We start from the raw sequence: 18,071 nt of genomic DNA, 5'->3' as shown, positions 1-18,071 counted from the left end.
TTTGTTTTCTGCTCAGAGTCTTATATTTTCAACATACTCTCTTATCTAATTTTCCGATTAACTTGCATGCTTTTCTTATTAGAACGTAATGCACTAACGAGTATCGGACACCTTATTATTACTTTATCAAAATATAAATTAGCAGTGTTTATTTTCCCAAACTGTTGTCAGCAAGCCATTTGATCGAAGCGTTTAACATATATAGTAGGAGTTTGCAATTTATAAAGCTTAAGTCATCGAATTAATCAAATGAAAGTAAAAATTGTGTCATGAGCAAAAATAAGTTCCAAGAGCAACTGCGCTTATATAAGTAGGTTTATTAAAGCAGTTCTAATCTTTTGAAAACTGGTATTTCTCATCATTTCCTTTCTTGGATGTTTTGTTTCAACAAGAACCGTCCTTTTTCTCATATTTCAAACATATTTACTGACAGTTTACAAGTATCCGGGTTTTGATTATTGCTGATTATTAGATTTGGAGATAAGCCAAAGTGTTTTTACCTGCTATCACTTTTTGGTAGACGATGTATGCTCTGGCGCACGTTACTGTATTTGTGGATTAGTCCCTAATCAATAGACTTCTGCATTCTACTATCGAAATGCAAGCGATTACTTCTTCATTCTATTGTCGAAATGCAAGCGATTCGTGAGGTGAGTGGTGTAAAGTGTCTTACATCAATCATAACAAGTATGAGTTCTGTTTAGAAAAATATGGAAGGAAACAATTTTTTAATGATATAAAATATACAAATTTTAAAGTGTTAAATATCCAGTACGGTTCTTACCAGTAGTGCCAATTGCTTAATAAGTTCAAACTTAATTAGTGGCATTTACAGGTAATCTGATGAGAGTACATATCCAGTTCGCTGAGAGAACCACAAGAAATTTCATGATTGCTCATCTGTTCAGTAAACGTTATTGGATAAATTTGATTTGTAGAGGAACGATTGTAGGTGAATTTATACAGTTTGTAATATTTCTTTAACAAACATGAATTTAATATTTCTAATTATAAGTCGTGATAAATCATACACTTATTCAATCATTCTTTGCTTGAATTGTCTTAATGAAAGTATCTAGAATGTTTTGTTCTTAGAAATACGTAGATATATTTTAGGCTGAGAGAAATAAAAATTTCCCGTTTTTTTCGAAATATTGAAATATTGATTCAAGAGAGGATGAAGAGAAATATGACAAGACTTGGCGAGAGGTAGCTATAAGTCATTTATAAAATCCTCATTTCTAATCTGATTGAAGAAAACCCAAGGTGCACATTTTGCTGATCAAAGTTATTTAAGTTTGTCTCTGTCAAAAGATGTTTTGAGTTCAAATGTGTACTATTCTAATTCCGATTGGTGCGCTTAGAATTGATTACAGTGGTTAAGTTAAAAACTCAGTACAGTATTCTTGTTTGAAGAAGAATAAGGTTAAAAGATAAATGAAAAATGGATGGAAACACTGAACAAGGACACAGTATTCGTGATGATTCCTCCAGCGTACATCCTAAGCTGCGTGGTAAACGAAAAGCGACCGATGATCCTATCGGTACGTGTTTTATTTTATTTCGTTTGCGTTGCGTATTCGAATATAATTCACGTTGAAAAAATAGGAGAATCGTATATCCATCCGCTAATTAGCTTTACTTTGTCCACCTTGCTTGGACGTTTGAACGGTCAACTGTATTCTCCTCATATATAGTTTTGGATTTCATTTAAATTTGCTTTGAAGTTACAACTTCACAAAGGTTTTGATTTCCTTGCCTCAACTGTTTCTGGTAATAGTTGTGAAATGCTTTTGAGCTCTCAAACTTTGAAAAGAGAATTTTATCAGCGTTTTAAACAATTTATATTCACTAGGAGCGGGAGGATCATTGGATTCACCTCCCAGTTCGTGTTCACTGCTAGTCCAGCTACATGTATCTTCGTCTTCGTCAGGATCGCAACCACAACAACAGCAGCACATATATGCATCAAGACCAACAACAGCAGCACCTCAAGGAATGACACTACAGGTGATTTAAAACAGTTGCGATATAGTTGCCATCACCTATGGTAACCATACTGGCCTCATTGTTAGTAAAATGACATGTGTCAGTCAGTGATCAGCTTCATTTGCAGTTTGACACTCTTGCATTAATGGAACAGTTGAAAAAACGTAATCTAGGACTTGAAATACCGACGAATTTTACCGGTACCTTTTCTGAATTCACCATTCTCTTCATGAAATCATGAAGTTTCATCAGAATTTATATGGTTTTTGAATTTTTGGATTTTAACGTTCGTTATATGCATGCGCTTTTCATCAGTCATGGCATTGTTCATCCTTACACCCTTCTGTTCAACTCTATTAGTTTTAAGGTACAAATGAACTTGATATTTGTTTCGGGGTGGTAGATATGAAGCAAATTTAGTAAAACATGTCACTGTTGTAATACTGTAATAAGCTATAGACTTTTAAAATTATCGATGAGAACTGAAAGTGGAATGCAGTAATCTGCGTTCAGCTGTTGAATTCTCGTTTATTTATTACATCTGAGTAATTTTATATCTCAGAATTTATTTATTTCTTAACTTCAAGTTTTTATGAACATAATGATTTGTTTCCATGGATAAATTCAGGAGTCCATGGTGTTTGGGGTAAGGATTTCTCCTGTGCTCCATTTGACTTGTTTTAGTGGAATCAGTGAATGAAACAACAATCAATTTGGAAGTGTGGAAAACAAGTCGTGTGCTGGCTCGTCCACCTGATACTGAAGGATATCTGCCAGCATGTATTAAAGGTGTCAGAGCAAATAAAGACATTACTGTACAGGTTTGTCTATTACCAAAAATCTCTTGAAAACGTTGCATCAAAAACAAAATCAGATGTTCAGAAGGAAGAAGTCGAGTTGTTTTATGCTTCAATCATGGGTCAGCATGTTTTGGGAAGTTTCTAATTAAGTTTATAGTTTGATAATGGTACTGAACATGTATTCGAAGACGTGATAACATCATTGCGTGAATATCCTGACATACTCGCCGATCAAGCACCAAGCCCTGATTCGGTAACTTCTCTCTTTCATTTAGGGTGAAAATCTTGTAGAGCATTCACTGCATACTGTGAATGAATTATTTTGTTAATATTCTAGAAAATACTCATCAGAATGCTAATAATAGAGAATGAGCTATAATTTTTCCTATGTTTATTGCCTTCCATATGAAAACCGAGTCTTGAAAAAGCATTCATTTTCGCAAGTAATACAAGTAAGCATATGCGCCTAATATTGTACTATTCTTCCTTATGGAAATTCACATCGCTTTGTTTAACCAAATTTCAATCTTAATGAGAAAAAAGAGGAGATTGCCTTTTATTTTTTTGTTTTGTTATCGGATGTTTCCGAATAATCCACCACTCATTTCACTGTGTCCTCACATAGTCTTCAAAGCAATAATCGGAGTATTTGTTAGAAAACTCATCACTAAAAATTGAAATTCTCATTAGTAATGCAATTCAATAAATTTTTCATCCTTTTTTTTTATTAAGTAGTATCACCATGCAAAAGACTGCTCTATTATTTCAGATCAATGTTGCGGACATAGTTTGCGTGAAGTGGAGGAATGATGAGAACATATATCATCTAGCTGAAGTACTGAAAAAAACTGCTTGGCCCATAATGTTTCAGGTTTCTTCCGAATTTTAATTACATGTTTTATTTTTACTAATGAATGCGTGTTAAAGTGAGGTCGCAGTTTTGCAATGACTAGATTAATTTCTGAAATGTTCCAGTTAAAAGTGAAATATTGCAGATGCGTTTACATGTCGGCATCTCAACTGATTTTTGGTTTCACCGTGCAAGTATACGGTTGTTACGTCCACCTTGGTATGATGAACTAAGTGCCATAAACAATTACAATACGGCTGTCAAAAGCCGGTTCGTTCAAAAGAGATTAATAAACAGTTGATAGGAAAGTGAAATAGTGCATACTCATTCTGCTTAGTTACAAAATGCCATGGTTTTGCCGTAGTTACGAAGATTTCACTTATGAAAGAAAAATTATGCTTTTCATAATTAATTATGTTACAGTGATGAAAACGGTGGAATATATTCGAACAGCTCTTCTGGAGTATTGACAAGTACAGTAACGCATTTTTCACCTCCAACTTTACCAAGTGTTGTTCAAACAACCTCATCCAGCCGTTTGAGGTCTTTTCTTTTTTCATTTCCAATTAAGAAAGATGCTATCGCACATTTTGATGTAGAAGCAAATTGCATTTATCTTTAAAAATTAAGATCCTCTAGGTAGCAAAAATCTATATTAACACGGAAATTTTTCTGGGACTAAAAAAATACTTTTTAACTTTTGTTATTCTGAGCTGCTTACTCATTTTCGATTTAAAACACTTGTTTTAGTACGACAGAAACTGAATCTCAAACATTACAAAAAAAAACAAGCTATAGTGATGCTGCAGATTCAGATGATGAGCCGATGAAAGATGATCAGGTTAGAGTGTACGATATAGCATTATTTATTCCAACAGTAAAGTTCAAACTTCACAAAGTCTGTTGGAATTAGGATTGCGTACTGGCGGCTTGTCAACAAGAAGCCCTGCTGGCTATCAACATCTCTAATTTGTTAACTAGTAAAACATACACTTACTAGTTTATTTTTAATAAAACTACTTTAAAATAATTGTTGTTTTCAGTTGTTGTTAAAGTAATTGTTGTTAAGATTGACGGTACATCTGACGCGAACAATTTTTCGGGTAAATCAACGCCAAAGTCTGCTGTAGGAGCAACTGCTGCGGAGCGAATGTCAACGCAATTTTTTGGCCTAGCACCAAACCAAGCGATTTCTAGCAGTTCGACAACTTTTGATGAAGTCCAGCAAGTACAACAGTGTGTAGCAAGTCAAGCTGTCTCAGCAGCTTGCGCTGCAGCTGCGCAGGTGAGAATTCGTTTCCGTTGTGTCAAGTTATATATACTTGACGATGTACTGATGAAGAAAATCCCGAAGGATCTGCTTTCAGTGTCTTCATTCACATCACTACGGATATTTCTCTTATTTTTTTTGCAAATGGTTATCGTAATTATCTTGCTTGCAAGATTGTGTTCACGGCTCCATTGGTCATTTATTAGTTGTTGCACATAAACTAACAGTATTACGTGGGATTTAAACATTTTTTTCAATATTCTTGAGGCCACCATATTATGTTAGACCTATTACTCTTGGTCAATCTGCTTCTAATGCTACCTGTCCCTTCCACTATTATGCATGACATCTTGGAGGTCAACTGATTGACATCGTTTTCTTCTTGTGGATGCTCTGAATGATTCCCGCTTGCTTTTTTTTCCCAGGTTTTCCAACTTTTTTAGAGAAGTAATGAGGAATTGTGTTATTCTTCCGCGTTTTTCTTCTAAAAACATTAACAATGCTATAAAATTTGCACCATATAGCAGTTCTTTATCCTGAAATCTGTAGCTTATGACTGTGATATGTACTTCTTGATGAAAGTGAACGTAACTATTGAGTTCTTCTAGACTGACTTTGTCCGCTTGCAAATCATCTGTAATGCTTAGATAATCAAGCTTTCGGCTGTTAATCTGTATATCTGTAATACGATTTATAGAATACCATTTAAACGGAGACACATAAAGGCTTGGAGAGTAAGAATCATTCTGCTTTATATCTTTCTCAACTGGTAAACGAATTCAAGGATTAAAGTATACGCTTTCATCAAACAGCCTTTATTAATCTTTAAGTTATTTTACATCACAATCTGTCAGGTTTCTATTGGAGCCTGAATAACGATGGTTTTTCAACTGCATTGAACAGCTTCTTATAATCTATAAGAAAGATAAAAGAAGGAACTGAAATTTCCTTCCTCATTTTAACAAGTGATTACGAGTGAAGATGTTGTCTATAATGCTATTTTTTTTACTGTCCAGTCGTATTCCACTTTTATCATATATCGTTTACATGCTGAGATAACTGGTGATAAAATTCGTCAATAGCTTATAAATATGTTGGGAATCTGTTAATTTTGCTTTTTTTTTGCAACAATACTGTGATCTACTCTTTTCATTAACTAAAAATAATCTTAATTAAACCTCAGTTGAACCTTATGAATGCGCTCGATATTGATGCTACTACTAGTGCTAAGAATTTCCCTCTGTCTATGTGATAAAATTTCATATACAATTGATCAGTGCAAGAGAGAAATCTCAATCGAAGATTTCTTTAAGCTTAGCTTTCACGCTTTCAACCTTTCTTTTTCTTAAAATCCTCTCAAATTACTTTTCAATCAATTTAGGGAGGAGGGAATATTCCCGTTTTCACTCCTCGGTTTTTTTTTTTTAGTTTTTATTGCTAGGATGATCGTAATTTTAATCACCGTGGATGCAAAATGTAACTTTTTGCGCACGAAAAGGTTCCTCGATAAAATGTATGATTCTTTCACTCTTGTTAATCGCCAGTTGGTAAGGTTAAACTGCATTGCATTTCGTTTCTTTTTTTTGAACTTTATTTGTCGACAGTATTTCCCTGTAGTATTCTATTCCCCGCTGCAGGAATGCTCATGACGGCAACTGTCGATACTTGCTTTCGAAAATATTTCTTAAAATGCGTTGTATATTGACCATCATCTCACTTTGCTCTGTTCTTGATCTTTGCAGCTCTTCTAAAAATGCTTGGTCCCCGCCATTAGCAACATCGGACCACCTCTTTATTCTACTTTTTATTGTTCAATCCTTTTGCTTTGTATTTGGGTCTTCCCTCTTGTCCACTGTTCGCATTAAAAATTTCCATCATGACAGTAATAACTTGATACTAACATTGACTTGAGTTCTTAATTAAACTCCTTAGAGTAGAATTCGTTAAGTTGGGATATATTCTTCAACATAACCGATTTCAAAACTGTTGGTATTGTTCAGCCGAACTGCAGATTACATTATGGATTTATGGTACTGCATTTACTTTTCATGTTTCACGTAAGCATTCCCTTGTACAGTTTATGTCTTTGACCTGTTCCCAGAATAATCGTTTTACTGTTTTTGAGGATTAGGGTAAGCTTCAGTTTTCGATTTTCTTTTCATCCACCACGGACATCGGAAGATATTGTAATAACGAAGACTACCGATGACTATCCTGATATTGATCCACAGTTATAGTTAAAGTTATAGTTGAAGAGGTAAATGCTGTTTTTAATGGCGTTCTAGTTTAGCATGAGCATGAGTTTAGCATTTATTATATTATTGACGTCCTCTTATCTGTCAGAATCGACTCATCGTTTGGATGTTGTTCCAAGAGGTGATCAAGGAAGAATTACTTTTCATTCACCAAGGATATTGGAAGATGTAATAATGAAGACCACCGATGAATAGTAAACGAGCGAGAGATAAATCCATCGTTGTGTGGCAGTTATAATTTAATTTTAAAATCAAACAGTTAAATATGTTTCCGATTGCAGTTAACTTTCGGAAATCACTAGCTACAGACTACGAAGTTTACATATCAATAATTATTCGTGCACTATTTGCCCAAGTCTTCTAGAGACCTCACAACACTGACATTATTGTTGGTTTGTTATACTGCTTCCCTTATCTGACTTGGCTTTTTTGAAATTGTTTTTAAAGTCGAGAATTTTTTTGAAATTGCATTTTAAATAACATACAGGGCAGATTTTATAAATATGTTGTAAGGTTAGCAACTTGCATCAGACGACTGTCAATTATGTTGATAAATATTCACAAATATGAATTTTGCATAAATCAAAGTATGCTGAAGATAATTGCAAAAGAGATTTTAGCAACAGCAGAGATACAAGAAAGGCGAAATCGTAACAACACCAGGTGGAATTCGCAAAAAGTTCAATGGGAAGCAGTGGAGACGGCTGTGCAGCAAAGAAGGTTGTAACAAGGTATTTCTGATATTTTGAAATTGATATTATTGTTGGTTGTTATATTGCTTCCCTCATCGAACTTGCTTTCTTTTTTCAAATTGTTTTTAAAGTTTAGAAATTTCCGAAAATTGTATGTTCAGTCACTTTTAGGAATCGCAGCGACGTGGCTACTGTTCAAGGCATCTTTCACTGAAAGGGAAATCTATTCGATCAGAGTTTAATCTTGCTACTACACTTTCACCAGGTAACGATTGAATATATTTATCAATTTAAGAAAAATGTTTTTTTTTTAAACAAAACTTTTCATATTATCGTTTTAATTGAGAAAAGGGTATATGAATACAGGTGGTAGTTCGATCGACTGGTCACATGGAGAATTCTCAGAGTTGAGTCCAGTAGAAGCACAAGGTCGTCGATTCGACGAAACTGATGTTGCCAATACTCTCTTGAATCTTCATAACACTCACGGTAGCAATCAGTTTTTTCAAAATAAAATTAATGTATACATAAAATTCAATAAATTAACATTCGATTGAATTTCCTGATTGTGTTTGAGGAATTGATAATATTAAAGCTTTAATGCGTGGAGTAAAAATTATAAAATTATTTCATCCGTAATGGACCTTCCAGCAATTGGTTATGAAATATTTCAAGGTTTTATGCCATCCGCAAGTGTAGAACAACCATTTTCATCATCAGCACCGGCACGGTTTCACCATATTATTCCACCAAATCCTTTAGCTCCAAAGTTAATGTCCGGCAGTGCACCACCTTTCTCACATTCGTGTAATGTAGATGATACCCTTACTGAAGCGATCAAGGTGAGACTTCGCCGTTATTTTCATTTTGTCAGAAATCGTCCTGTTCAAGTAACTTCTTGCGTTTTTTTTTATCAGTTACATAGTCGTTTGTCATCTTAACAGTTTCAGATAGATAAGTCAGTTATTAATCATGGTATGTATCATCCGAATTTAAAGACTGTGACAGATCGACTCCTCGAGCGAACCTATCCACAACCATGTGATTTACTGCCTCTTATGCCTATACAAATCCCAAGGAAGAAGGTTGCATCCCCATACATGAGTTATTTTTGTAAAAAGTTTTCTCAGTAAACCAAAATCATATTTTAATAATAGATTCAAGTATGAAGTGCTCTTTAATATTGTAAGAAATCATGGATACGAGTAGGAATTACTGAAATTTTTGAAGAATTCTGCGTTGGAATTGAATATATGTACGAATGCAAATAATTCATTACTGATGCAACTTGCTCCTCGTTTCGACCCGTTCTCTTCGTTCAGTATGTTATCAGAAGTGTCGAACAATTTGGGAGCTTCAAAATCGGATGACTTAACATCTCCGATAGGAGATTTTTTAACAAGCAAGAAGTTTTCCGAGAGTGACGATATATTGGATGATGCAAGCACTGCTGGCACGGGTTGCATCTTTTGTCTGAATTCATTTTATACATTAAGAAAATTTATTACATAACAAAATCGACGATAGAAATGACCCTTTGTTGAAAACGTAGTGCTAATATTTTCGAACTGTTTTGTAAAGCAAGCATTCAACTGTTTCTAATAATAATTTCACTGTTCAGCAAGAAATTTTAATATCAGAAATCATCAGAAAAAAAAAAAAAAAAAAAAGTTTTGTTGATGAAATCTAATTGTTCGATTGTTCATAAAATACAGATACGGAGGTAGATGACGCAAGCGAAAAAACACAGTCTTGCAAGGGCGACGGCTGCAATGATGAAAATATAACAGACAATGATGATTTTGAGGAAGACTGCAGCAATAGTGTTCATGAACAACTTTTTCATGGAAGTGAAAGAAGCGGTACGTTTCTTTAAGCTTCAGAATTTTCCCTGGAATGATTTTTGGTTATATGTCTGCATTCTTTTCTTTTTTTTTTTTCTTTTCTTTTCTTTTATGTAAATAACTTGTATCCTTTATGTGAGTCTTACTAGTCCATTGAATTTTTGTAGGAAGTGCGATTGGAACATTCTCCGGTGACAATACTGCGAGGCATAATATCATGGATGACTCAGAAGGAGAAACTGATCAGGAAGGTCTATTAATTGATCCTTTACATTGTAGCAGTGTTGCATGCCAATAAGTAAATTGGTCGCACAATTTTCGGTTAAGCAGAAAACACATAAATCATTTAGCATAGTACTCTTGTAGAAAAGTTCCATTCAAAAGCAATTTCCTTTACTATTTAATTTTTATTCTTGAAAGTTAAAAATATGTTTTTTCTTTTTTTTTTTAATGAAGTGAGGTTTAAGGAATGAACACGGCTGAGGAGGGCGGTTAAAGAATAAATAACTTTTTACAAATTTGATTTACTTAAGCGTCATTTGGCAATGAAGGAGTTAATAGTACTGACGTTTGTTATACAGTAAAATGATCTGTCAAGTGTATGAAAATTACGGAGAGGATGGATTTTCTATTATTTTATCAATAGTAGGTCAAATACTAAATGGAGTCAATAATTTCAAGAGAAATTAATTTCATTGAATACGCAGTGATGCTGTATCTAAAAGAATAAGGTAGGTAGTTATGCTACTAGCTGAGAACTGCTTGTGTACTGGCAAAATTTTCAAATTCGTCATGCCTGGTTAGCAGCGATTAAGCTGAGTTTACCAAAAGTGCCATTTCGGCTGTTTTATTTGATAAACACACTTACCGCCTTTATTCTTTCTCAGTTTCGACCTTTTCTTTCTGTCATTTATCACATTTATTTAATTTGTATATTTGTTAGGTAAGGGTTGCATCTTCCGTCTTTCTTTCCGCTCTCTTCATCATTTCTCTTCTTATCCTGCTATTCCTTAAAGCTTTATTTATGAATTATTTTGCTGTTCAGAGTTTTCATGGTTTTATTTGATATGATTACAAACAGTTTTATAATGGATTTCACTTGCTTCTTCTTGCTAGTACTAACCTATCCTATCTTAATAAAATTACTGATCTAGTTTCCCCTATGAGTAGTCTGTCAAATCAATAAAAATTTTGTCTCTTAATTCATAAAGTGAATTTGTTGCTGACGAACACTCGTTTCTCGTGGCTCAATTTTTTTACTTTAAAATATTTTTCTTTATAAAAGATCTCAATGATCTGTGGCTCTAGAGATTTCTAGATTTGTTTTCTGTATCATAAATGAAATACACAGATTTCAATAGTAATTTTACGAATTTTTTTTTTTCTGTCCCTTTAAGATTGTATGGTAAGAAACTGGAAGCAACTTGCAGGTGAGAGATTCTCGTTATCGATTCCATGGCATCATTTGGTACCACATTTACAGAAACGAGTATTCGAAAACTCATTAAAGGAATTTGCATCAACACCTGATGATTCAGCGCAAGATACGGTTTGCCTGCTGTATTTCAGTGCTTTCCTGCTGATGATTATACAAAGACATATTTGGTAATGTGAATATAGTACTGTTCAGGATCAAAAAGAATTCAGTGATGACCAACAAACTAGTGGTACTGAAAAGACGCTCGATGGAGATCAGGGTGGTACAAACCAACAGTTCGGTGCCGAAGGTGACAGATGTGATAATGGTACTGATTGCACTGATAAAGTGCAAAATCGTAAAATGATCGACGACGATAAAAACAGAAAAGAAGGAACTAAGAATAATACATTGGAGAGTGAAGATGTTCAACAACATGGCGTTAGCCAATGCTACAACAAGTAAGAAAAGGCCAGAAGTGATAAGCGGGTACAATTTTCTGAATTCAAAACTTTTTAGGGATTATGAATTCGAAAAGAGAGACGGGAGTACAGATACTCAGCTTATAGCGCATTATGGGTCGGAGACTTCGAAGACTATTTTGTTTGGTTTGTAAATTATGGTTTTATTTTATTGTCTGTTTTATATTCAAGAATTTTTTTGAAAAGCATTATAATAAAAGCAAATGCATCAGTTCAGATTACATAAATTAAAAAAAAAAGAGAAATATTATTTCAAATTACATGAATTTAAAACTCTTCTTTGCGATTTTGGTTATTTGTAATATTTAATATTAATTGTAGATCAGTTTAACTTCGAGTTTGATGAAGAAACATTTGAATTTGACACAACTGATGAATCAATGTCGATGAATCAATTATCAAAAAAGCGTAAATTGCAAACAGTGCTCTGTCCAGATATTTCAAACAAAAAATCTGTACGCTTCTACAAAGACATTGAGTTTCTCCTGTTCACTAAGACATTTATTTTCGTTATATCGACTTTACATCTTATAGCTATATCTTTCATACGGATGAGTTCATAGTTTGTTTGCATCAGTAGCTAAATGTTTTGAATATGTTTTTGCTTAACATGGTAAAAAAATTATCAGGTTCGGCAGCACATACGTCGGCCAATGAATGCTTTCATGATTTTTTCAAAACGACATCGACCTTTAGTACATGAAAAGTATCCGAATCGTGACAATCGAACAGTTTCGAAAATTCTTGGTGAGTGGTGGTACGCACTAGGCCCCGAGGAAAAGCAGAAATATCATGATCTTGCCACCCAGGTTAGCACCACTTGATCTATCGAAATTCGCCACTTTGGAATCTGTCTTTTATTCTCGGAATGTTTCAATTTCTAGGTTAAGGAAGCACATTTCCGTGCTCATCCAGACTGGAAATGGTGCAGTCGTGAGAGAAAGAAGACAGCAAATGGTATCAGATTGGAAGCAGAAATACGTACGTATTGCTAAATTTCTTCAGTGCAATTTAAGTAGAATCAGTGGGATTTAAGACTGGAAATCACAGTAACATATTATAGAGCACTGCAGTGCTGTTGTTAATATATTAAAATGCGATTTGTGAGAAGATGAAAAGAAGCATTTGCTGTCATAAATTTTTACAAACATTTTCACGAAACAAAGAGAGAAAAAGAATACAGCCTAGAAAATAAGAGTATGGAATGGAAAGAACATAGCCTAGTAACAAAGCTTTTGACTTCTTTTTTTTACTTTTTCGTTTCACTATGGAGATGCTCTTCTATCTGGTCGAAGTGAATGCTAAAAGTTACAGTTCTTTTAATAAGTAATTCTTCTAAAATTTATGTCTCTTAATGTTTCAAGATTCTTGGTCCATATAATCAATTACTCAATTTTAAGATAATACTATGAGTGATCTTGATATTTCGGATCAGATGGCGTCAGAATGTATCGATGGGAATTCTCTTCCACTGTTCAGTCCAACCACACATGTTAGCTTTTAGTAAATGGGTGTGGCCATAAATTTTATAAACCATCATGAGCCACACTGTCATTCTTCCCTTCACAAAAGAAGAAATCAACGAGTACTACTTGGGTGGAAGAATTTTGTCCACAAGACTATGCTGAGCGTAAGAATTTTGGAATGAACTGAATCCGTAGAGCTCGAAAGAACACATTCTTGTAGTTGTGATTTAAAATAGAATTGATGTTTTCTACAGATCACTTCTAACAAGTCTGAAATGACCGTATTTCGGTGCGTTTTAGACAATTCATCACCCGATATCATTGAAGCCAGAAATAGATATGGTTCCAGGATCACCACTGGTTAGTCCTGGTTGCATTCCGCTATCACTCATGTCTTCAGGGTAAGCACTCCCGTTAATTGGCTTTATTTTTTAAGAAGAATTCTTTATTTATTTATTTATTTATTTTTTTTTTGTGTGTGTGTGTTTTAATAAATGAATCATTAACATTCACAGTGTTCTTTAAAGCAATGATCAACGAAACGACAAACATTGTTTGGATCTGCTGCAGCCGATCATGGGTTTGAGAACTGATAGTGTATGTATTTGAAACAATCAAACCGAATACCATCATTAGAAAGCTCATTTTACTAGGGATTTTTATGCGCACAATGAATGAGAATATTTCAGTCGATTTTCTTACAGTGAGTCGCTTATAGGGTAGCAAAATACTGGCTGACAATATGGATCATGTCAGCAACAGTGTACTACAACCGCTTGTTTCATCACTTCATCCCTCGTCATTTTCGTGGAATACGACTATACCGGATCTTGCATCACATTCCATCCTTCCCGCTGAAAAACAGCAGCATTGTCATTATACATATGGAACGTTCAATACTCTGCACACCTTTTGTAACAAAGCTCACACAGCTTTCAATTCGCTGGTATAGTAATTTCTCAAGTTTTATAATGGATTCTCTACTCTAAAAATTTAACAATTACTTTTCTTAATTTCTTAATTGATTGTGGGATTCCCTAACTTGAAGGACAGGTTTTGTACCTCTTTCATAAGTGGTGTAGAAAGCCGTGTTTTTAAATCATGTTTTTTTTTTATGTATATTTATGTTGGTCGGTAATATGTTATCGAGATTGTGAAAGTTGAAAGACATAACCTATTTGCTGTTAATTAACTTCTGGGTCAAATTTACTTTAACTTTCTTCATTATACTAAATCTTTAATGATCATATTTTCTCTGGTTCGAATTTTTGTATGCATATATTATCACAGAAATACTTTTTTTTTTCCTTCTATACACATTAATCCGATGAACAAAAAAGCATTCGTAATACTTACTTGGAGAATACATTTTAAGATGGGTTTTTCGACAGCTGATCGGCTTCATTTAAATGGAAATACTGCAGTGGAATCAGCTGCACAATTGTTTCCACTTCCGGTATCGATGTCATCTGAAAACAGCCTTTTAATTCCATTAATTTTGTCTCGTGAATCAGGCATGCAAAATCGATCTGTTTTGATTTCATACAATGAGCAAGCAAGCCGTGTTGCTAACTTAAATGCAGACAGTACCTTCAGAAATCAGATCTCATCGGGGACAGAATTCACTTTTCCTAGGAAAACTCATCAGCAGGTTTCTTTAAATCCATTTCCTACATGATTTGCAGTCACTGTAGCATATTTTAATGAAAACTTTTAGGTATCACTTGCACACCAAGTTGTCCCTCATTTTCGTAATGATATTCTCGATAGCGATCATCGCAACATCAATATGGTGAGCTCAAGAAGTTCAGCTTTCCAGGTTTGGTTGATAAAGCAAAATTTTCCATTTTTTATCTCTTCCAATGAAATTTTTTTATCGTTTTTTTTTTTTTTGTCATCACGCCATGCTTCAACTGCGTATGAGGATATTCGGACTTCATTTTTCTTTTCTAAAATTCTTTAACTGCGGAGAGAATTTGAAATGTTTTCTTAAGTTATAGTTTGTAAAAGACAAGTTAGTTACGTTTTTACTGTCATCGATTTATCTACAGGTTACGGTTATGAAATCTACAAAGGTAGAACAAAAAGCGTTGGATGGTAATCATTTGGAAAGGTTATTATTTCTCAGCTATGTTGCGCAAACTATACTTCAAAAATTTACATATATTTTCCTTTTTTTCTTTAATTTAGTTTTTCTGTGGAATTCACGCAACCATCAGAGATCGTCTCTTCAATTCCACATGGTTCATTGACTATAGTCCCCTGTACAAAAGAAAACCTGGATACTTTTCTGTTAATGCCCACCCCAGCTCAAAGAGGTATGGCAAAAGGACAGCTGCGAAGTATGAAAATTGAGTCTGCAGGTAGGTCTTTGTAAATATTTAAATTTTTTTATGAGTGATAAAACAGTTTGTGGATTTATTGTGCAAATACTGATAGAACTCGATAGCAATATCCTTTCATAATTTTGAATGGTAACTGTTATTATAAACTCTATAGAATGAGGATCAACTAGAGCAAGTGTACGAATCTTTGACAGTCATACTGCTGAGATCTTGTATCTTCCACTTTGGAAATCCCTCTTCTTGCTTAAAATAGTAGTAGTCTTATTTTCTTTGAACTCCTGTAGATTTACTGCAATAAAAATGATATCTAGCTTTTGAAGATGTTTTCAAAATTTTCAAATGGAAAAAGAATGTATGAAATTGATGTTATAGTTTATATATTATAGAAATGTTCACGATTTCAGAAAAAAGTGAATTGGAAAAGCCTGAGACAGTTCAGAAATCAAGAGCTGAGGTAATAATTGTAAATCTTTATTTGATAGCATTAGAGAGAATCGAGGTTTGTCATTCTTTTTTCAGAGAGATTATAAGGAATTGAACGAAACAATAGACGTTGTTAATGTTTCTACAATATCAAACAGATTATCGAGTAACGGAAGTCCAATCAAAAAGCTTTTTAAACGGAACGATGAAAGCATGGACAGGTTAGTCAGATGGAAATAAGCAGATTGTACTGTATTACCACTTGCTATTGGCGCAATTTTCGAAACTGGTCGATTTTCTCATTTTAGGGTTTTAAATCAAGTGGACTTCGAGAAGAAATTTGCCAACTTGCCGGCATTCACTCCTGATGATCCGCAGAAAGGTACTGCTCTTGATTTTTGTATTTTTTCCTCTAAGAGTATCTTCTTTATTTGAAATATTAGTTAGAATAGTTTAAATATTTGTAAACTATTCTTCAGGCACAGCAACACTTCCTTCAACACCTTCAGCTCTCTTGAGAACAATTTTGGAAAAGCAGAAATGTAGCAAAGGTGACTATGATAGAAAAGAGGCACTTCTAAACATTTCTCACACTGTACAATCAAAACCAAGGACTCCAGGTTGGTGAAAATGCAGACAGGTTTGCTTCAGTAAATGTTTAAAACTTCTGTTTGAATAGTAAATACACATAATTATGAAAGAAAGCAAAATGGAAATGTGGTCATCATATGAAAGACTTAAAATTAAGGAAGCATATTATCTATTACACTGTAAAACCATATTTTGAAATTAGTAACTTTTTTTTAGCGATCGCATCTGCTCGATATGACTCTTCTTTCTTTTTCGGGTCGAATTTCAGTCCATTAGCGCTTCACGATCATGTAACAACATTTTTTACATCTGATATATTTATAGTTTTGCCACATGATTACAATCCAAATCATACTTTATTGCTCATACGATTTCCTTTAGTAGTTCTCCTACTAATAGTATCTTACCTGTTTGTAAAGGCCAAAAATCTGCCAAATACCCGTAAGCATTGAATGCCTGTAAATATAATCATTATTGATAGTTTTTGGCAATTGCTATCAATGATTTTAATACGTCCAAAATAGTTAATTCAGTTGAAGTCAGTGATCATGTTTAGGATGACAGTATTTCTCCATTGCTCTATAGTCCGCGAACACCAAAAACGCCTCTTGATAGCTCAACTGAAAAATCATCAAGTCGCAAATTACTTGATCATCGGCGACAGTTGGTAGTTGAACTTCTTGAAGAATATGGGATGTTTCCTTCAGGTTAGTTTTTGTTAATAATTACTTTTATTAAAAATTGCTACTGTATTTCATCTACATTTATTCGATGTGATTTGAGGACAAGCTATTTCGGCTTTCCAAAATAAATACCGACAGTTCTTCCCCAACAAGCAAACTTTAACACTTAAAATTCGTGAAATGCGACAAAAAATGATGGCAAGTATGCAATCTCCCACAACACCGTCGGCAGGTATTTGCTGTTTTCTTGTCAAAATAACTTTGGGATGCTTCGCAAAAATTTGTCGAATATTTTATTAAGCATGTTCTGCAATCAGAAACAATGAGTATGATGAAATCAAATGAAAATATTTATTAAAACTTAGCACTTTACTATTTTTTATAGACTGCTCATTTTCTCAGAAACAAAGCAACTTGTTCGTAAACCAATCTGTTTGTACATCGTCATCTGAACATTGCTGTAAGTAATTATTTCAATAAAGAATATTTGTTAAGTCTGAAATGGGAAAGATTATTAATGTTCAGATGTATTAGATTCGGGTAAGTTAACATAAATTAAGGTAAAAATATTTTTATCATATAAACTGTTTTTATGTTAGCCAGTTCGAGTACGAATCATTGGTATCAATACAGTACATATCAGCGGACCTTAATATGATTACTATGTATAATGCAAATGGAAGTGATAGGCTAATTCAAAAGCGGCGTGAAAATTATTTGGTCAGTGCGTAAGATCATTTCGATCAGATTCAACATTCATTTCTAATGGCACTCTCGGTCAGCAGTGATTCATAGCTGCGGGGAATTGCTTGCTTATATTAAACTTTAGTTTTTATTTTCAAGTTTAACGTTTGTGTATAATACAGCTCTTGGCAAAGATTTTTGGACAAATCTTAGGTTAGATGAAATTAAGATAAATTTCATTCGAAAATTCAAAGATGATTTTTTTTTACATGTTTTACTT

The 18,071-nt window shown here is 33.8% G+C and overlaps 1 protein-coding gene across 1 annotated transcript; it reads left to right on the top strand.

Annotated features, from left to right (window-relative positions):
* Nucleotides 1-1,444: 1,444 nt before the first annotated feature.
* Nucleotides 1,445-17,765, top strand: Bma-gei-3 (Uncharacterized protein; the record flags this gene model as incomplete). The annotated part of the gene is made up of 41 exons (XM_043073870.1): nt 1,445-1,544; nt 1,856-2,010; nt 2,117-2,189; nt 2,674-2,810; nt 2,947-3,042; nt 3,559-3,660; nt 3,785-3,909; nt 4,063-4,182; nt 4,390-4,480; nt 4,709-4,924; nt 7,785-7,895; nt 8,028-8,121; nt 8,223-8,345; nt 8,532-8,698; nt 8,807-8,941; nt 9,087-9,315; nt 9,572-9,718; nt 9,868-9,951; nt 11,131-11,249; nt 11,331-11,578; nt 11,637-11,725; nt 11,921-12,054; nt 12,229-12,408; nt 12,484-12,580; nt 13,000-13,091; nt 13,366-13,466; nt 13,593-13,662; nt 13,784-14,011; nt 14,441-14,716; nt 14,783-14,884; nt 15,117-15,178; nt 15,256-15,428; nt 15,815-15,864; nt 15,930-16,054; nt 16,142-16,215; nt 16,313-16,453; nt 16,641-16,714; nt 16,981-17,131; nt 17,208-17,339; nt 17,493-17,567; nt 17,707-17,765. 41 exons carry the CDS (start codon nt 1,445-1,447, stop codon nt 17,763-17,765), a joined length of 5,157 nt encoding a protein of 1,718 aa, XP_042929804.1.
* Nucleotides 17,766-18,071: the final 306 nt, after the last annotated feature.

Source organism: Brugia malayi, assembly GCF_000002995.4.
Source record: "Brugia malayi strain FR3 genome assembly, contig: Bm_v4_ChrX_scaffold_001, whole genome shotgun sequence".
Classification (NCBI taxonomy): Eukaryota; Metazoa; Nematoda; class Chromadorea; order Rhabditida; family Onchocercidae; genus Brugia; species Brugia malayi.
This window is presented reverse-complemented; position numbering and strand designations above follow the sequence as displayed.